Source organism: Mus caroli, chromosome 2, assembly GCF_900094665.2.
Source record: "Mus caroli chromosome 2, CAROLI_EIJ_v1.1, whole genome shotgun sequence".
NCBI classification, from domain to species: domain Eukaryota; kingdom Metazoa; phylum Chordata; class Mammalia; order Rodentia; family Muridae; genus Mus; species Mus caroli.
In genome coordinates this window covers 48,021,244-48,042,885 of record NC_034571.1, presented here as the reverse complement: position 1 = coordinate 48,042,885, position 21,642 = coordinate 48,021,244, and the positions used below count along the sequence as shown (strand labels likewise).

The 21,642-nt window shown below is 41.2% G+C and overlaps 1 protein-coding gene across 4 annotated transcripts in view; it reads left to right on the top strand.

Annotated features, from left to right (window-relative positions):
- The window catches only part of Stam2 (signal transducing adaptor molecule 2), a 44,535-nt gene that overhangs the window by 8,790 nt on the left and 14,103 nt on the right, over positions 1-21,642 (top strand). For 2 of the 4 annotated variants that reach the window (XM_029473874.1, XM_029473873.1), the window contains 7 exons: positions 11,291-11,373; positions 12,149-12,233; positions 13,326-13,401; positions 13,508-13,606; positions 14,886-15,032; positions 15,716-15,785; positions 16,471-16,657. In XM_029473874.1, the coding sequence (XP_029329734.1) occupies positions 11,310-11,373; positions 12,149-12,233; positions 13,326-13,401; positions 13,508-13,606; positions 14,886-15,032; positions 15,716-15,785; positions 16,471-16,657 (728 nt within the window). In that variant the 5' untranslated portion in view covers positions 11,291-11,309. The remainder of the gene's footprint in view (positions 1-11,290; positions 11,374-12,148; positions 12,234-13,325; positions 13,402-13,507; positions 13,607-14,885; positions 15,033-15,715; positions 15,786-16,470; positions 16,658-21,642) is intronic. The other 2 variants (XM_021156052.2, XM_029473875.1) reach the window with 1 other exon arrangement.

Below are 21,642 nucleotides of genomic sequence, written 5' to 3'. Positions count from 1 at the left end.
TCTTGAGATAGTGTCTCGGGGTTCTTCTGCTGTGTACTTGAGACGAGCCCTAAACTCTTGATGTTCCTGCCCCCTAGGGGCTGGATGTAGAAATGAGCATGTTTGTTTCCTCACCCAAGAGTATTACAGAGAGCATTCTGGCAGAATTGGCCAGCTGACAGTGAATTTTCAGGAATGTGAGATCTGCCTCTGGGTTCCCCTTTGTCTTTGCCCTTTTGGAAAGTTATTTAAAGGAATAAAAAGCAAGCAAATGATTTTGATTTCCGCCAATTTTTCTTCTATCTGCCAAACTCCTTAGTCTCTTGAAAAAAATGTTGGTGGTCACTGGATGGAGGAGGATGGATGCCTTTAATGCCTGGACTCAGGAGGCAGAGGTGGTGGATCTCTTGAATTGAAGGCTCGCCTCTTCTATAAAGTGAGTTCCAGGTCAGTTAGGGTTGTATAGTGAGTGTTACACCTTGTCTGTTGTGCACCACGCAGAAGAGGAGAGAATACACCAGTGGGCTCTCCAGATAGCAAAATCTGTTGTTGTTCCCAGCACATAGCAGAGTTGCTGATCCATCAGGTCCACGAGACAAGGACCCTGGAGCCTGATTCCTCTGGCAGCCTTGAGTAGGGGCTGACGTAGGCTTCTAAGCACACAAACCTCAAGCACCTGGCCCGGTTACAGTTATAATTTTTACCTGTCAGAACTCTGGGGTTAGGGACTTTCCCAAGCATCATCATCCGCTGACATTGAATTGATCTGATTTGCCCAGCCAATCAAATTCATGTGTTCTTCCTGTTGCTAGGAACAAGCATTATATTTTGGGTAACTACTGTTGCTTAGAAGGGAGGCTGGTCAGCTTAGGTAAAATGGAGTCTGAGGTCAAAATGGCAGCACTTAAGACAAGTTTCTTTTGTCTGCTCCCAACAATGAGAACTTGTCTTTTTTAAAAAAAGGCGATAATGTGACACGTGAAGGGAAGAGCAGCAGAGCAAGACCTGAGGAGTGTCTCTCTCTCTCTCTCTCTCACACACACACACACACACACACACACACACACACGTGCAGCTATTCGTCCAGACCTGCACACGAGTGTGGGAGCTACAGGCCAATCACGTGTCCTCCTAAGTCATTCTCCACCTGGATTTTTGAGGTAGAGGTTCTTAATGAGCATGGAGCTGACAGATAAGGCTAGGTCAGCAAGCCCCAGGGATCTTTCTGCTTCCACTTCCCCAGCACCCAGCAGTCTATGTGGGTGCTACATATCTGAATTTAGGTCTTATGTGTGTGTGTGCATGCATGTGCATGGGAGTGCATGGGAGCACATTGCTTGAGTGTGTGACTACCCACTGAGCCATCTGCCAGTGTCAAGAATACTGTAGTCAATGTGCTGAATGAGTGGAGTTAATCATGGTGTTTTGCTCAATTCTGTGTTGTAGGATTTGTCCTATCCTGCATTTCTAGGATGTTATGTGTAGAAAAGTTGAAAAATAACTTGGGAAGAACCTACTTGGCAATTTTGAACACTAAGTTGTATGCAGAAGTCAGTTTAGTGTTAGTGCTTTAGAACCAGGCATGGTGGTGCATGTTGAGAATCCTAGCTAGCATTTTGAAGGCAAGAGGCAGGCAGGCCTACATAGCAAGTTCCTGGACAGCCAGGGTTAAAAGCGACCCTATCTCAAGCACGGCCTTACACTTGGAGTACACCACCATACAGAAATGTTTTGCTGTATAACCCATGCTGGTTGCTTTTTTGTGTCTCAGTTTCTCCGTTCACAAAGTGGAGATGTTCTTTGGCTGAGGAGTGAGTGATTTCACATATACAAAATGCTGGGAAGCTGTTCCTGAATCGTTACCATCTGGTCGGAGCTCTGCTATACATACCGCTTCATCTTGTGGATGCACAATGCAGTTTTTTGTTTTAATTTAGCTTTTTTAAAAAAGATATGTTTTAATTGTATGTGTGTGTGAATGCATGCATGTAAATTCCAGGTGGGTATATGCTTTCAGAGGCAGGAGTGCTGTCAGATCTTCCCTCCCCTTAGCAGCTGTGGTTGTGTGCCACAGTGAGTCCACTGGCATGGGTTCTGGGAACCAACATGGGCCCTCTGAAGAGCAGCAAACCCTTAACCACTAGACCATCTCTCCAGCCCCTGAATTACCTATGTAAGAACTGTGTGGTTTAGGGATGGAGATGTAAATCAAGGTGGAGAGTGGTTCTTTTTTTTTTTTTCCTTTTCTGGTGTGAACAAACAAAGCCCTGGGTTTGATCCCCAACACTGCATAAATGAAACATGGTGGCACATGCCTGTCAAATTAGCACATTGGAGGTGGAAGCAGAGAAGCTTGCCCGCAGCTACCTCATTTAAAAAAGAGAGGGAGAGAGAGAGAGAGAGAGAGAGAGTCATGTAGTCTGGAAACTTAATAATACTAAAAAGTCACTAGCACAGGCATACACCATTTATTCATAAATCAGGAAGATACATTTGTCTTACTATTTCAGATAATTATAATGAACTGTTTGCGAGGAAAGGACATGTGTTCTTAGTGGAGGTCGTCAGCTGTGGCCTCTTCATCTGTCTTTCAGTTTCCAATTTGTTTCTGCTTTGGAAATGATTTATTTGCATTTTCTTTTTCCTTAAAAATTTTAAGATAAAGATTATTGATTTTATTAACACATAGGAAGCTTATGTTTTTGGTTCAAGATTGCAGAGGCTAAATATCCCCTTTAATTTTATAATCTCCAGTGTAACAACATTGAAAGGTAGGCCCTTAGGGAAGTATTTATTTAGGGGCTCCACTGCCTGAGAGAATTAATGGTAGTTTTTATTTTAAAAAGCCCTGGGGCTGGAGCGATGGTTCAGCCATTAAGAGAATTTACTACTTTTCCTGAGGATCCAGGTTCAGCTTTCAGCATCAATTTGGCAGCTCACAGCTGCTCTAGTCCAGTTCCAGAGGATCCATTGTATTCTTCGGACCTCTATCGATACCATACATGCATGTGGTTACACATAACATACATATATGAAGGCAACATACACGTAAAATATATCTTTAAAATAACTTTCAAAGCCTTATATGGAGCTACAGCTCATTGGTGAAGGTGCTTGCTGTGCAAACTTGTCAACCTGAGGTTGGTCCCCGGGACTATGTAATGGTGGATAGAGAAAACCAGTTTCTCAGAGTTGACCTCTGATTTCCATGTATGCACTGTAGTTCATGCATCATGTACACACATAACAAAAGGAAAATTCTTTAAAGGTTCAGTGGCTTACGGGCCTACAGTCTGGAGTATGCAGTGCAGCAGCAAATACAAGAGAGACCTGCTCAGCAAAGTGGGATTCCAGAATTGACTGAAAGCTGTTACATGGCTGCCACCCCCTCTTTCTCCCTGTCTTGTCTGTCTGCCTGCCTGTCAGTCTGTCTTGTCTATGTATGTATGTATGTATGTACCTCACATACACACATATAAATACATACATTGACGTTAGACATCACGATGGATTTGCTCTCGTGAGCTTCCACCTTCTGCCAAACAAAGAAGCAACAAGAAGGTGCTCTTCACGTGCTCACACCTTGGACTTGGAGTGCCCAGCCTCTGAGAGTGTGAGATACAAGATTCTGCTTCTTATTAGTTAACCTAATAACCTTAGTTATTGTGCAGGGTAACACAAAATGCACTAACGTTACTCTGATCCGGTCCAAAGATAGCGATAGATATTTCTTTCTTTGTTCAGTCTGACGTATTGAATCAGTGTCTCCGTGTATGGAGGTGTGAATAAGAGTGGCCCCCATAGGCTATGCTTAGTCATCAGGGAGTAGCTCTACTTGAGAAGGATTAGAAGGATTTGGAGGTGTGGCCTTGTTGGAGGAAGTCACTGGTTTCAAAAGTCCAGCCGCAGTAGTCAGGCAGTGGTGACTACCTTTAATCCCAGCACTTGAGAGGCAGACAGGTCTCTGTGAGTTTGAGGTTAGAGGCCAGCCTGGTCTACAGAGTGAGTTCTTGGACAACCAAGGCTTCAACATGAAGTCCTGTCTAAAAAACCAGCCAACCAATAAATAAATAAGCCCATGCCAGAAGCCCCCTACTGTTACCTCAGTTCTGCTCAGATACCTGCCTGCATGCTACCATGCTTCCCACTATGATGATAATGGACTAACCCTCTGAAACTAAGCAAGCCCCCAGTTAAATGCTTTCAGAAGCATTGCCTTGGCCATGGTGTCTCTTTGTAGCAGTAAAACAGTGACCAAGACCAAGTTGGTACCAGTGGCCAGGGTATTACTGTGATAGGCTTGACCATGCTGTTTGTTGTGGACTTTGGAGTAGAAAAGTGGCTAAATGCTTTAAGTGGGGTTTAATGGGCCATACTAATAGAAGCATGGAAGCGTGGTACTAAGAGCAGTGTAGATTCTGACAGCCCAGCCCATTTTCAGAGGGAAGGATATAAGTCAGTGACCTAGATGCCATCCTTGAGATAGTTTGGCAAAAAATGTGGCTACTTTTTGCTCTTGTCTAAAAGATCTGCGGGAGGCTATATTGAAGAGTTTAGTATTAATCGTGTTAGCAGAGGAGATTTTAAAGACAGCTTTGCATTGGCTTGGTCCTTTGGTTGCTAGTAATCACCCTAATGCAGCTCTATAATGAAACAGAGCTAGCTGGACAAACAGAAATGCAAAATGTACAGTTTGAAGAGAAAAGGAGCCCCAGGAAGTGTGATGGAGCTAAGTCCTATGCTCAGGGAGATGATGTTTAAACTAAGTCCTGATGCCAATTGAAATGAATGGAGTGGGGACTTCAGGGTAAGACCCCACCCAGCTAAGCCTCCAACTTGTGAAAAGGAATTAAAGATAAGCAGGTGGAGGAAACCATCCGCAGCAGAAAGCTGACGAGCATGTAATTAAAAGAGGGGTCCAAGATCCAGCCCCAGCAAGCAGGAGCACTTGTCAGTGAGCAGTGTAACTGGCCTGGAACTCACTATGTCGTCCTGCCTGGCCTGGGGTGCAGCAGTCCAATCAGTGCTTGCCTCAGCGTTGAACTTCAAGGTGTGTGCCACCATGCCTGGCTCTGATATATAGTGTTTTAATCATGATAACATTTTGTTGCTTTCTGTAACTGTCTTTTTTTCTGTATATATCCCAGTCATTATTTACCATGTGATTGGAGATTGTAAAGTGTATTGTGTTTTGGCTGTGGGTTTAGGTCCATTTGGAGACTAGTTGAATAGCATGCGTAAAGCTCTGGGTTCAGTCCCCAGCAGTGCACAAACTGGATGTGGTGCTGCACACCTGTAATCCTCCCACCTGGGAAGTGGAGGCAGGAAAATGAGGTTGAGGGTCATTCTTGGCTATGTAGCAGGTTTGAGGCCCACTTAGGCTATGAGGACCCCCCCACCCCCACCCCGTCAATTCATTAAGAGAGCTAACTGTATGTACTGTAGATGGTTTCCAGTTTTAATAGTTCACACTAACTTAATAAAAGATTTAAAACTATGAATTAATTTATAAGCAGTCCTTTTCATTTGGTTCTAATACATTTGTATTTAATAATAATGGTTTAATTTAGCAATACGAGTACTGTAACAATAAGCCTTGTGCTACCCTGGGCATAACATTTAGAAGAAATTGCTTGGATTCCAAACTGCAAAACTATTAGCTAACACTGTGTAAGGGTTTTTCTCCCCCCTGTAATCCCCAGCCCCCACCATTTGCTTTTTCCTTTTGAGACAGATACTCATTATGTAGCCCTGGCTGGCCTGAAGTTACTGAACTCACATACATCTACCTGTCTCTGCCTATAGTGTTTTAAATTGTTCATTTTCTGTCTGTTCCATGGTAAGCTTTAAAGCCTAATACAGTTGAGGTTCTGATTATTTGCTTGTTTAAAAAATATTATAACTCTCATTCATATTTCCTAAGCCTATATTTGCATTACTAAGTCTGGTTTTTAAGTCTGAGGGCTGTGTTGTTTGTTTTGTATGGCTTGCACGTGACGTTAAGGCCTCACATGTCCTGGGCGAATGCTCTGCCACTAAGTAGTATTCCCAGCCCTTGTGAGTTTTTCAGTTGATACATTTTACTTTTTAGTTAAGAAATTCCATTTTTTATCATCCCTGGCTTCTACCAAACATGTGCTCTACTCCTTTATTATAACCACCTTTGCTTTCAGGTCTTAGGAATGTGTATGATAACTACTTCTTTGAATTGTGCTGGCATCTCCTTGTACTGACTTTAGCAGCATCTGTGGAGTAATATCGTGGATGGTGTACTTTTTAATATTATGCTAGATACTGTGTTTGCTCTTTGTTCTGTGGAGCAGTCAGTCATATTAATGGATTGTCTTGAAAGTCCTGTTAGCTTGGTCATAATTTTGATCTTGAAATTTATATTCTAAAGGAGTGTTTTAAGATGTGGCCTTTTGGGGCTTCCAGCTGAATATATGAAATGTTCTCTTCACTTTTTGTTAATCTGTGTAGGCTGCCATAACAATGCCATAGTCTGTGTGGCTTACATAACAGAAATTGTTTTCTCAGTTCTGGGGACTAGAAGTCCAAGATCAAAGTGGCAGTAGGGTCAGTGTCTGGGGAGAGCTCTCCTTGGGTTGCAGGCTTTCTAGCTCTGGAGTGACTATCCATAAAAGGACACCAACTCAGTAGCATCAGGGCTCCATCCTTATGACTTCAGTTAACTGCCTTAGTGGCCCCATCTCCAGAGCCTGCCATCCTAGTTTAGGACTTCAACATACCAATTTTAGGAGTGACACGGCTTTCAGTTTTTTTGTTTGTTTGTTTGTTTGTTTTATGTATCAGACACACCAGAAGAGGGCATCAGATCCCATTACAAATGGTTGTGAGCCATCATGTGGTTGCTGGGATTTGAACTCAGGACCTTTGGCAGAACAGTCAGTGCTCTTATCCATTGAGCCATCTCTCCAGCCCCACTTCCAGTTTTAAAGGCAGGACAACTCCAGTACGGTAAAACCTTTACTAGATCTCTACTGCCTTTCACGGACGGTTCATGGACCATCACCTAACCTATGCCCAGCTGAGGCCTCCCTGAGGACCTGTGCTCACAGGTCTTTTCTTTTGGTGTCTTGTCTCTTGACTTCTCCACTTGGGCTAGTCTTAGTTTAGCATTTCCATGTAGAAAGTTGAGGGCCATCATGAGGCTTCCTCCACATTTCTCTGCCTTCAAAAACCCCAAAACTGCCCAGCCTGTTCCTCACTTCCCACAGTAGTTTGTCTCATACATTCTCTGTAACTTAGAGCTGGTTTTGGAAGAATATCGAATTAATGCCAGATACTTCCATCCTGCATGGAAGCACAAGTCACAAGTTCTTCTTTGCAAACAGGAGGAGGGGCTTTAATGATTTCTTGGCGAAGCTCTGGTTTTATGCAGTTGGAGTTCTATTACCCATACAGCCTGTTGTTGTATTAAAAGTTTTATGGGTAGACTTGGATGCTTTTCAAAGCCGTTCTGTGAACACAATGGACCATGTAGAGAAGACTTTTTGTTCCTTGTAGGTACTGAAGGAGTGATTCTAAGGATATTGTTAGAGACTTTCTAAACTGTTTCATGGTGTATTTGAGGTTCTCTACATAGAGTAATCAAAGCCTGGTGATGAAGTGTTATGACTTACACCCACCAAACTCTGGAAGTTTTGCAGTTAGGCCCCAGGAGGGCTTTGAGCTCTTTCTCCTCTGTACATTTGACACTGGGTATCTGAGATGCAGTTCCAGTACTGGGCAGAGTGACATGCAGGAAAAGAAAGGGTCTTAATTATAATATTTAAACTTTTCCAGGAATTTAAAATATTCCCAAGTACATAATTTAACTGTTACTTAGTTCACTTGAAAAATGAAGTCCATTTTGTCAGGCCATTATAAAGTCTTCACATTTCATACTTTTTTAAGAGAATAATTGTGAGCCCTATATTTATACAGAGTAAACTAGGGTTGATGTAATATTCAAATCAGAATACTTCCATTTTCTGTGGGACTCAAATCAAATAAAGACTATTTTCTTTCTGTATTATTGGTAGGCTTTTGGGATTATCAGAATAGGCTTTGTACCTGTTTGTATTACGTAGATAAAACTGAAAAAATAACCATGAAAAGTTGTGTTCTAGCAGAAGTAGTTAGATAGTAATGGTGCTAACCTTTCAGATGATGGACAGGACAGGGCCTTTTGTTATTGCTTGTTTTTTGAGATAGGGTTTCTCTGTATAGTGCTGGCTCAGAACAGGTTGGCCTTGAGCTCAGATACCCTCCTGCCTCTGCCTCCGGAGTCTTGGGATTAAAGGTGTAAGCTACCATACCTGGCCCTGAGAAAGGACAGATTTTTTTTTTCCTAAAGTGTTTATTTATTTACCTTGTGTGTTTGAATATTTTGTTCACATGCACATATCTGTGCCGTGTATGTCTGTAGGATCCCCTGAAACAGGTTGTAGATAATTGTGGGTGTACCACAGTATGTGCCAGCATGTGGGTGCTAGGAATCAGCCCAGGTCCTATGTCAGAACAGTAAGTGCTCTGAATCACCTAGCCATCTCTCCAGCCTCAGGGCAGATTTGTAAATGTTTGTGCTGCTTAATATGTTTTGTTAAACAAAATATTAAAATATTAATATTTAAACTTAAAATATTTTTCTGTTCCTGGCTTATACTATATACTAAACAAGGGTCAGATATACATATGAATGTACATATACATCTTTAGGCTTACATGTAACAAAGAAGTGATATCCATACAAAAGAGAATATGGGTCCATATTTACACACTTTATAGCATGATATATTATAAAAAGGAAAAGTAGTCGGTTCTGTCGCCGCAGAGATAAGTCACAGGCTGAGGAAGGATAAACACAAAGCCATAATAATAGCTCTGCTTTATTCTTTGGACCCAGAGGATAAAGTTACATATAGGAGAAGTGCTTTGCAGCCCTCCCAGGCTTTGCCTCCTACCTGAGTTGGCAAAGGTTGCTGGAGCCACAGATGTCCCAGCACTCTGCCTGTTGCCTCTTGTCGCCACATGGTATAGCAGATGAAGCTCCATTTTTTTTTTTTTTCTTAAAGATGTATTTATGTAAGTACACTCTAGCTGTTTTCAGACACACCATAAGAGGGCACCAGTTCTCATTGTGGATGGTTGTGAACCACCACGTGGTTGCTGGGATTTGAACTCAGGATCTTCAGAAGAGCAGTCAGTGCTCTTAACCGCTGAGCCATCTCTCCAGCCCTGAATGAAGCTTAAGTATGTAAGCAATAAGACCCAGGCTCACCTAAGCTCTCACCAGGGCCACATTGCGGCACATTGCAGCTGCTGCATGAGCATCATCGGATATAGAAGTACATCCAGCACACCATTCGTTCATTCATGGAACGGTAGTGATGCTTACCCAGGGCCGTGGGTACTGTTTGATGTGCTACACGCAGCAGGAGTGAGGATCCTGCCATAGCAGTGGGCGGTGAGGGAAGAGGGGAGAAGAGACAATAAATAAGAATTATTCTCTGCAACAGCTGCAGAATAGCCGGGATATGAAGTCCTACTCATCTTTTTGAGAAAGGATCTCACTATGTAGTCCAGGCTGACCTAGACTTCATGATCCTCCTGCCTCAGCCTCCAGAGTGTTGGGGTTATATGTGCTACGATCCTGGAACAATCTTAATCCTCCTAATTGCAATGCTTGGTTTATGTGGGACATGAAATTGAGCGATACCCAGCTGGCATGGAGCTCACTCTACAGCCCAAGATGATCTGGGCTTTTAGCCTCTCAGGGGCTGGCATTCCAGGTGTGAGTCGGCATGCCTGGTTTCTGGTCTGTCCTCACTGTCTGTTACAGGGGCTCCATGGGTGGGATCTGTTGCAGTCCCCTTTCTCACTGCTCACTGACTTGTAAATATGCACTCACATAAGTACTGGCATAAGATAGGGACCCAGAATCGGGAAATGCTGTCTGTATTACATCCCTAATGGTGTTTTAGGTTTTGTTTCTGTTTTTGCCTTTTTGTGGGGAGTGGGAGTGGGGGGAGACTGAGGCAAGACACACATAAAATTATACATTGCCATTTTTGAGACCAGCTAAGACACCCTACTAAGTTTGAGATCAACCTAGACTATGTAAAGAGAACTGCCTCAAAAAATTTTCTCAAAAAACAAAACAGAAAGCCCTCATGTTAATAACCGGAAGAATGTACACTGTTATACCTATTTTGAAAAACTTTAAAAGTTAACATTGCCATATGACCCAGGGGTTTTGTTAACCATAAGTCAAGAGGAATGAAAACATCAATTTAAGACTCACACATGAATGTTGATAGCAAAAATTTCATTAGTTCTGTTTAACCAAAAAAAAAAAAAAAAAAAAAAAAAAAAAAAAAAAAAAAACCCAAAAAACCCCAAAAACCCCTAAAAAGACTTTTGTTTTTCAAATTTTTAAAAAAAAAAAAAAAAAAAAAAAAAAAAACAAAAAACAAAAAAAACCCCAAAAACCCAAATTCAATAAACTGATGAGATGAAGAAAATGGGTTAATCTGTCCAATAGAATGTCAACTCAGCTATGACATGGATAAACTGGAACACATCATACTAAACAGCACGCAAGCCACTGAATCTCTTATCTTAGGATTGTACTTGTGTGAAAAGACAAACTAGGTAACTATGTAGACAGGAGCTTGACATAGGAATAGATGGACTTGTCTGCTGGGGAGTGTAATTTCTTCAGGGTTTTTGTTTGTTTTATTTTTAAAGACTTAAAAAAATGTTTGTGTGTGTGTGTATGAGCACTTAATTGCTGTGTCTGTGCACGACGTGTATGCCTGGTGCCCAAAGAGGCCAGAAAAAGAGCAATGGATTCCTTGGAATTGAAGTTGAAAGCAGCCGGGATCTATTGTGTGGGTGCCGGGAATTGAACCTCACCTTCTGGAAGAGAAAGTGGCACTCTTAACTGCTGAGACGTCTCTCCAGCCCCCAGGACAGACTTCCTTGGAGAAAATGAAATGCTTTAAAATTAGTGGTGATAGTTACATAAACCTATAATTACACTAGCTATACTACTATTCATTGCCAAATGCATGAACTGTATTAGAATGTGAGTTACATTTCTATAAAGATACTTTAAAACCTTTATGCAAATATGGCGAGTCCTTTTTCTTAGCTTTCTTTGACTCAGCCCAAACCAAACAACAGATCAGGAGACTTGTGTGCTTTGTACCTTAATTTGTATGTGTCATTTTCGAATTCTCCACAGTGTAGGTTTTCTGTATTTAATATTTTACTCATCAGTTCCCCTCCTTGCTGTTGAAAATAGCTTTTCATTGAACAGTTTCATGCATCAAGATGGATCATTTGGTAAAGCCGGGCAAGCTGAGCTCAATCCTTGGGACTCACTTGGTAGGCGATCATGACTCCCACCACCACACATGAGCACTGGTATGCATGCTCAAGCTCACATGCTCACATGCTCACGGATGCGCTTGCATACACTCGTGATAAATGTAAAATAAAAAGGAAGATAATACACACTTCTTTGTATGATGATACATTTTAAACTTTGTTACAAATTAGGATTCGTTACAGTTGTGATAATTAATTTTAGAAGATATTTTACTGTTATATCTGAGAACATTTAGTTTTAGTTTATGTTATTATAGGATACAGTTTAAAACTGAATTTAAGTTGGCCCTGGTAGCTCATGTTTGTAATCCCAGCTCTTAGCAGAATAAGGCTTTTTAAAAATTATATACTTTTTTTGCTTAGATTTATTTATTTTATGTGTATGAATATTTTGCTTGCATGTGTGTCCGTATATCATGTGCATGCTAGGACTGGAGTTACAGATAGTTGTGAACCACTATGTGGGTGCTGGGAATTGAACCCAGGTACTGTACAAGAGCAGTGAGTGCTCTTATTCACCGATTCATCTCTCCACACCAGCAGGGTGAGGCCAACCTGTGTTACAGAGTGAGAGACCTTGCCTTAAAAACCAAACCAACAAACAAAAAAGCCAAACCTTGAAAATACATAAAAATAAAATGGAAGATAGTAGAAGTGTACTCTTTTCTGAAATTTATCCTTAGTTCTCTGTCTTTATCTAGAGAAAAGGTAGATTCTTAATTATTTTTAAAAGAGTTGTTGTAATTTTTATGTATGTTAATACATCTTACAGAAAAAGCCACAAATGAGTACAACACCACAGAAGACTGGAGTCTGATCATGGACATCTGTGACAGGGTTGGAAGCACTCCCAGTGGGTAAGGAGCCTGCTTGGCCCATGTCTCCAAGTCAAAGGGATTGACATGCAGATTTTTTTTTTTTTTTTTTTAGGGTCATTTCTGAACTTCTTTTTTTTTTTTGATTTTTAATATTTTTATTACATATTTTCCTCAATTACATTTCCAATGCTATCCCAAAAGTCCCCCATAGCGCCCCCCACTTCCCTACCCACCCATTCCCATCCCCTATATTGGGGCATATAAAGTTGACATGTAGATTTTTATGGGAGCATTTCTTTAAATTTGTTCTGTAACTGCTTACTTAACCAGCTGTTTGGTTTAGGAGATAGAAGTAGAGAGTTCCAGTAGGCTACGTTTTATATTGATCTTGTGCTGAGAAACAAAGGCAGTGTTCACTGAAAATCTGATCTGTGCACGGTAGAAGTGGTGCATGCCTTTAATCCCAGCACACAGGAGTTCCAGGACAGCTAGAGCTGTACAAAGAAACCATGTCTTGAATCCCCAGCTCCCAACCCCACACCCCCACAAAAGAAAATCTGATCTGTGTTTAGACAGATTAACTAAAGGCTTTATAGTGAGGATACATGTTAACCATGAACAAATACATTGGCTATTGGAGGAATTTCTCTGTGACGTAGGCTTTTATGAGAGCCTTTCTAAACACACTAGTTGACATGATGAAGAGTGAGAGTAAACAGTGAAAGCTGTTGGTAGGACCCAGCTGCCTGGCTGCTCCGGGAGGGGGATGTGCGCCGTGTGCTGCACCCTGCTTTCAGAGCTCATCACGGGTATCGGGTATCGGTGAGTCTTTTATGATTGCCTGTTGTGCAGGATGAGGCTTTGCTGACAGAAAGGTCAGTCTTTCTGGAGAAAAAACATTTGTATAGTATAGTTCTCTGTGTTGACTAGCTTTTTGGTAAAGTGATTTTTCTCTTGATATTAGAATATGCAGTTTTATAACATCTGTGAACGATAGTATGAAAAACCTAACAAAGATGTTTGCAGAATTTTGTTTTTAAAGCTTTTAGTTAGGAAATACATTGTATTTTTAACACTGGAATTGAAACTCCTACAAAATTCTTAACTTTCTCCCCCTTTTTTTTTTTTTAGAGCAAAAGATTGCCTAAAAGCCATAATGAAAAGGGTAAACCATAAGGTCCCTCACGTTGCTCTGCAGGCATTGACCGTGAGTAAACGCCATGCCAGCTGACCCTGTTAAAATGCACTCGTTCGGCGACTTAAGCCACAGAGCATTTTGATGTTTATATATCTGTTTTTATCTTAATTGCTAGCTTCTTGGAGCTTGTGTGGCAAACTGTGGAAAGATATTTCATTTAGAAGTATGTTCCCGTGATTTTGCAACGGAAGTACGTTCTGTGATAAAAAATAAGGTAAATTCTAAACTGAAAAGAAGTTTAAGTCATTGCACAATAAATGTACTGTGCATTAATTTAATTATGTATAATAAAGTTGCATTACCAATGAAACCACTTTTAAATAAGTTAAAACTTCTTGTCCTTGATTTTTTTATTATTATTTTTTTAATTAGGTATTTTCTTCATTTACATTTCCAATGCTATCCAAAAAGTCCCCCATACCCTCTCCCCCACTCCCCTACCCACCCACTCCCACTTCTTGGCCCTGGCGTTCCCTTGTACTGAGGCATATAAAGTTTGCAAGACCAATGGGCCTCTCTTTCCAATGATGGCCGACTAGGCCATCTTCTGATACATATGCAGCTAGAGACACGAGCTTGGGAGGTACTGGTTAGTATGTATGTGTATGTGTGTATGCGTGCATGCACAATTTTATATATATATAAAATTGTGTGTATATATATTATTGGTAAGAACTCATCTTGGTTGAGGTCTGGTCACTGCTTTGACCATTTTATGTAGACTGCCTTGTTTATTTTTAACAACCACTCTTGAAGCTTGGCTTTGCCAAGGTCACACAGCGAGAAAGTGGCTTGGCTGATAGGGGTATCTGGCTGTCTATGACTTACTCAGGTCTAGGTGTCTGTGAGTCTTGACTCCAGACATTTCCATTTTTCTATATTGACTCCCACTAGACTTAGTGTTTCGAGGTCTTTATATTAGAGCAGCATGGAGGTCCCTCTGTTTTCTTTGAAACACAAACTCTGAAGCTACATTCTCATGCAGCTGTTGAAATTGATGCGAAAATCCTAATCTCATGATGAGAATATTAAGAAAACAGAACAAATAGCCATTGATATAAACTATTTCTAGTCGTTTGAGCAACAAGTATTCTGGAGGGGTGATTTTTATTTATTTATTTATTTATTTTATTTTTTCATGAAGCAGCTGTACCTGTCAATGTGAATAAGCTAAGCATCTGTCAGTTACTGGGCTACTCTGGAGATGCCTGCCCTGTGTCTCTCTTTAGCTTTTGGTGGTGATTCTCTGTTAATCAATTTAAATTGTTTTCATTTTTTGTGAGTGTATGTATGTGCACACATACACATGACTCAGTGCGTGTGTGGAGGTCAGAGGACAGCTTGCAGGAGTCACCTTTTCTCGTAACTCTATGGTTCTGGGGGTCAAACTCGGGATGCCAGACTTGGCACCATGCCCTTTTATTTACTTTAACTCAGGATTTTGTTTGTTTTGTTTTGTTTTTGTTCCCTTTTCTTTACCACTTCCCTAAAAGGCTCATCCTAAAGTATGTGAAAAACTAAAATCTCTAATGGTGGAATGGTCAGAAGAATTCCAGAAGGACCCCCAATTTAGTCTGATATCTGCGACTATTAAGTCTATGAAAGAAGAAGGGGTCACTTTTCCTTCAGCAGGCTCCCAGGTGAGATGTTTATTCAGACCATGGTTGTCCCTGTACTGTCTGAAGGTACTTACGCAAGAGCTAGCAAGGGATATGAGTTTTATCAACTTGTACTCATGTGTGTGTGTGTGTGTGTGTGTGTGTTTGTGTACATGCGTGTGCAACCTTCTAATAAGTAATAAAGAGCAGCCTATCTGTCATTTCTGCTCGCCATTCTTAGAAATGAGTGTTAAAGGACTGTTGATGGCTCAGAGCTCTGCACACCTGTCCGAGGGTCATCAAACTGCAGAGGGTCTTGCTGTAGTGAGCAGCCAAGGACTTGTGGTGTACCCCGGGGGATGTGCTTTCTTTCTGTCCGAGCTCTGAGCCAGTGAGTGCCTCTTCTGCATAAAAGACCTTCAGCAGTGAAGACTCAAGTTCTGTTCATTCTGTAAAAATTTCAGTTCTTTCTTTATGCCAAGTTCTATGTCAGATACTTAGATTTATGTAAAATATTAGCGTGTGCCTTTCATGTGTTTATGTTTCCTTGAAAACTGTTGTTTAGTGTTAGTATTTCAGAACAGCTACTTAAATGATCACGAAGAACCTCACTTGTTAGATGGAGTTGAGTTACCAGTATTTTTTAATTAGCATCTACATATAATTATACAGCTTGTACTTCCTTTGAAAGAATAGTTGTGCTCATTTTATTCATACACTTACAGACTGTCTCGGCTGCTGCCAAAAACGGGACATCATTGAACAAAAACAAAGAAGATGAGGACATAGCTAAAGGTAAGTGGCCAAGCATCATTTGGTGCTGCTGAAAATAGTCTCACCAGGAGGTTTTACTGAAAGAATAATTAGAAGAAACACGAGTAGGCTTTTAATTCTACCTCGGATCTAAAAGCTGTAGGGTCTTAAAAGTCAGGAAAAGCAAAGACATGACATAAGATGAACCCAATTCATTTAATTTTTTAGTAATATATATTTAATGTTCTACCTTTGGGGAGATTACATTTCACCTTTTCATAATGCCAAAGTTATGACTCAAGCACAGAAATATGTTCATGATGTCCTATATGGAAAGCTACCCATATTATAATGTCACAATCTGTTTGCTATAAAAATAATTGCTGTATATTACAGACTGTGATGATAATAAGGGATGAGCAAAAATGTTATTTTAAAAATGTCATGTGTCCCCGTCCCCTCCTGGATTTAACCATTTAGTTTTTGTTTGGACAGGCTTACTGGCATGTGCCTCAGGTCCCAACAGTGTGAGAGGATGAGATCAGGGGTGAAAGGTGGTCTCAGCTACTCAGGGAGCTCCAGGCTACACGAGACCCTGTCTCGGAATGCAAGGAAACATACACGCTTGACTTATCCTTAAATAGAATATTGTTATCTAATGTTTTTAAAAAGCTTTTAGATGTTAAAATTAATTCTGTTATCTTTACATTTGAATTTTCCCGACTAGCTATTGAGTTATCGTTGCAAGAGCAGAAGCAGCAGTACACGGAGACAAAGGCTTTGTACCCACCCGCAGAGGGTCAGCTCAATAACAAGGCTGCACGGAGAGTCAGAGCTTTATACGACTTTGAAGCTGTTGAGGACAACGAGCTCACCTTTAAACATGGTGAGCTCATTACTGTTTTGGATGACAGGTATGCTTTGCCCTTTTTTGTGTGTCTGTGTGTAATAGTCTGAAGATACAAAGTATGCTCAGATGGGGATAAGGGATACTCATGCTGTTGGCTTTTCTTCGGATAATACAATATTCTCTTACTGTTTTCTTGAAGATTAGACTAGGCAGTGAGACCCTTGGTCAAAGCAATCCAAAGCCATGCTTGGGTCCTCCACAAATACTACTACACAATTCCCTCACAGTTCCTGTATCATTTACAGTTCTAAGAAACAAACTAGATTGATCTGTTTTGAGCCTAATCCTGTTCTTTCTTCCTTTTTTGGTTTGTTTATTTTTAGAGACAAGGCCTTTAAGGCCTTCTGTCTTAGTTTCCCAAATGCTGAGATTTCTGTATGAACTTTATCTCTACTTTTAAAAGAAGTGGATATGGGCTGTTGAGTTGGCTCAATGGATCAGAGCTCTTGTCTTTTAAGTCTGAGGACCTCCCGGTTCAGTCCTTGGGACCCACATGCTGGCAGGAGAGCACTGTCTCATGCAACTTGTCCTCTGCTCTACAAAGACACACACACACACACACACACACAAATGAATGTAATACTTTTTTTTAAGTTGATTAAACTTTGCAACAGTTAAACCAGACAGCTTGTTGCTATGACAAAGATGGCACATGCATCCGCTTTCCTATACTAGTCAAGTGAAGGTAAGTAGTTTTAATGTATCAGGTACATTTATTTATTTGTGTATACACATGCATGTATGAATGTGTACCCACACAACCACTGTGTGACGTGGAAGTCAGAAGACAATGTGCAAGAGTCAGCCTTGTACCATGCGGGTTCAGGAGGTCACACTCAAACTGTTAGGCTTCACCTTAACCAGCCGAGCCATCTTGCTGGCTGGCCCCAGTCTAGCCTATTTTTAAGTGGCTACATACATATGGTTTTTGCTTTGCTGCTGTATTTATAGAGACAATGTTATGTAATAGACTATTTATAATAAAAAATGAATGAGGACATAGTTCTGGTTTTGTGAAACTTAAGTAGGAGAGTTAAAATGACCGTGTAGACGGTGACATGCAAGGCAGAGCTTGGTGATACCATGAGAGCGGCTGTCTCGGGCCCTGGTCTGGGATGCTTGCCCCGGGGCTGCTTCATTTCTGATGAGTCTTGGTGGCGTGGTTTTTGTTCCATGCTAATGACGGAATTCAGGCCTTGTACATTCAGGGTAGTGCTTTGACTCTGAGTTATGTCCCTAACCCCTTGAGTTGGCTTTGGAAAAAGAATTGTAAGAAACCGAAAGGATTCTAAGCACTGAACAGAAGGGTTGATTAAAAAGTGAGAAAGAGGCTTTAAGGAAATGACTGAGTTCGTTGCTGCTTTGCCTGTGATAGCCATAGTTTTCCTATGGGATGTTCTTACCCATCAAGGGCATTGCTTTCCTTTTGCCACTGTCATTCCACTGTCATCGGGGAGCTGTTCTGGTTAGAGCTTATAGCTGAAGAGAAAGGCTCAAGTTTTCCTTGGTTCTGAGACCTAAATGTATTTATTAATGGGGAGGGCAGGCACACATGTGTGATGGTTGGAGGACAACTTGCAGTTCTTCCCTTCCACCATTGGGTCCTAGGGGTCAAACTCAGGTCGTCAGGCTTGGGAAGTGGTTTTAACTGAGTTGTGCTGCCAACCCAAGACCTAAAACTAGATGGGAGAGACTGGGTCTTCTTTTTTAAATCTTAAAATACAAAAGGTTGGTTTTTGTTTATTTTATTTTCTCAGTTTCCCATAAGGAATGCAGGGAAATGACATTTTTATTCTACCAGCCTAATTTCCTTTTCATCTTGACAAGTCAGCTTCGCTCTTCAGGAGTCACCTGAATCAGCTGCCTTTCTCTGCTGCAGCCAAGCATCCATGTGACAGACACCAGTGAGGAGGCTGTGTTATCACGGAGAGTCCTTGCTTAGGTAGAAATTAGCATACAGAATATCTCCGGACTAGGACACATCATTCTCTGACCTTAAGAATTTAGGTGATGGAGAGCTCTTTTTTTATCTTTGTGGAGCTCACTGAATGAAATGCCTCAGAGTCACAGAGATAGCTGTATAATTAACCCTAGGAGTCTTCCTTAGTGGACAGCTTCGTGTTGAGAGTTTGAACCTAGCATGAAAAAGCTTTTGATATACTTCCTAGTCCTACCAAAAAGAAAAAGAAAACCAGACGCATCATTTGAGTCAGTTTGTCACATGAAATTTCTAGGAAGTAGATAAAAAGGGTTCTTCCCAGATGACTATGACTGTTCATTTGGAAAGTCCAAGAGAACCAATGACACTGGCCAACAGCTAGGTTGGAGTTGGGGCTATTAGATATAAACTCAGTGGCAGGCTTAGAAAATGAGAAGTAGGAAAGATGTCATTCACAGTAGTAACAGGAACTCCTCAGCAGTTATGAGGACTCAGAGAACCTGGATCAGCGTGGCAGCACACAGCCATCTGTGACTCCAGTTTCAGGGCGTGCAGTGCCTCTTGTGACCACCTCGGCGCCTGTGTGCATGTGGTGCGTATATGCACACTTAAGCACATATACCTACATGCAAATAAAGTGCATAAAGTCATCTAATAATGAATAACCTGCAAAGGTATGCAAGGCCTTCATGGAGAATCTATGAAATTCTTGGAAAGTTAAGAGATAAAAGTATACGTTATATTTATAAACATACAAATAGAGTGATAAACCTTAATATTGTAAAGACTTAGGTTTTCTCATATCACATAAATTAACTGCATTTCCAATTAAACTCCTTTTGAAGTTTTTTTTCCCAAAGAATTTGAAAAAATTTTGGAGATGTGATAGTGCCCAGAAAGTAAAATAACCAGCCAGCATGAGGGGCGCAGACTCTTCATGGATGTATTGCACATAGGATTTGCTTCCTAGACAGATGACATACTATCTAAAACTTAGGAGTTGCTGACTTCTGTAGCGTGATTGGCTGCAAGTAACAGACTCCACAGAGAACAGAACTGCAGCTGACGAGTTCCTCTAGGCTGTTTGAATAGAGTGAGACACTGAAAGAGGCTCGGAACAGACACAGCTTGCTGTAACAGTTAGGGGGGCAGGCATTAGGCTTGTTTTTTTTGTTTGTTTGTTTGTTTGTTTGTTTTTTAATTTGTTTTTTACTTAATCACTTTAAATCCTGCTCACTGCCCATTTCCTGGTCACTCTCTCCCACAATCCTTACCCCATCCCCTTTTCCTCAGGGACCCCTGGGCACCCCCCCCCCCCATCCCCGCACAATTAAATCAAGTCTGTGAGGCTAGGAGCATCCTTTAGTGAACTTTTAGTAATTTTTGCTGCATTGATTAGCTCTTTATATAATAAAATGAAGTTTATTTCACACAGCACGAACATTCCATGTGATTTAGTGACCTAAATGTGGGAGACGGACAAAAAAGAAAATCTGAATTATTAGACAAGTCTCTGGGGGGAATAGATAGTAATTTAGGGCAGAGAAAGATAGATAAGGATATAAAACATAGAGGAAAAACTACTGAATTGGCCTGAAAGAAAGGGTAGTCTTAGTTCAGATAGACAGTTGCCTTTCTAAGTACATAAAGAACTAAAATCAATGAAAAACAATACCTGTGATCCAGTAGGAAAAACTAACAGGCAAAGATAAGAATAAGCAGCTCAGGGCTGGAGAGATGGATCAGCAGATAAGAGCACTGACTGCTCTTCCACGGTCTTGAATTCATTTCTCAGCCAACCGCATGCTGGCTCACAACCATCTGTAATGGGGTCTGATGCCCTCTTCTGGTGTGTCTGAAGTGAGCTACGATGTACTCATATAAAAATAAATAAATCTTTTAAAAAAAGAAGCAGTTTACAGAGCAAGTTCCAGTGCAGCCAAGGTTACACAGAGAAACTCTGTCTCAAAGAAGAAAAAGAAAAGTCAGTCTGTGGAAGAGGCAGTGTAGCACTACTGGGCCCTGGAGAGTGCGGATGAGCTTGCTGAAGCATGCGTGGCTCGCCTCCTTTCTGGCATCAGATGTTGGTATGGGCAGTTATCAAGTGTGGGGAAAATGACTGCCCCATCCCATCCTCCTTGGGGAAGAAGGAATGTGAGCTACCAGTATTTCTAATAAACATGTGAGTGTATCTGGAAAACTAAGCCAGCAAGTAGTTTTGTCTGTGTGTCCATCCTTCCCCCACCCCCATCCCTCAATTTTTTTCAGAGATAGTTTCATTGTTTTGGCCTTTTTATCCAGACTGGTCTTGAACTCCGTGGCTGTGCAGTTCTTTCCAAGTACTAAGAACTATAGACGTGTAAACACACCTAGCTTGCAGGTTACGGTCTTGAACAGACCTAGAACAGTTGTTGCTTGTGGGCTTTCTAACCCAGAGTGGTTACTACTCAGTTTTGTTTATTTGGTTTTTTTTCCCGAGACAGGGTTTCTCTGTGTAGCCCTGGCTGTGCTAGAGCTCACTCTGTAGACCAGGCTGGCCCCACTCAGAGATCCACCTGCTTCTGCCTCCCAAAGGCATCTCCCACCACCTCTCTGCACTCTTCAGTCCTCGTAGTGTTGGGAGACTGGGAGTGACCTGGAATGAGCTGTTAGGAGTTCACCTTCACAGAAATGACTGGACTAAGTGCATATGCACTTGGGATGGAACTTTAAAGATGAGTGGCATCATGAAACTGTACGTTCTCCTCGGGTGACACATGTCTCCATACAGGTGACAGTTCAGTTGTCCTTATGTGTGAAAGGTGGCAAGGAGGCTGGGAAGGGAGCTGCTTTAGTTTGGATGCTGGTAGTGTGGAAGGATGGATTTGGGCTTGGGGTTTAGTCACTGATAATTGCTTCAAAATGTAGGTATGAGGATATAGATTTTCTTTGATTTAATGTATTTTTAACTATCTTTCCACTGATTTAATTATAAATATATTAATTTAAGAAAAAAGCATTTCTGGCTTTCCAGTGTTAGGATTACAGGTCTATCCCACTGTGTCTGGCCA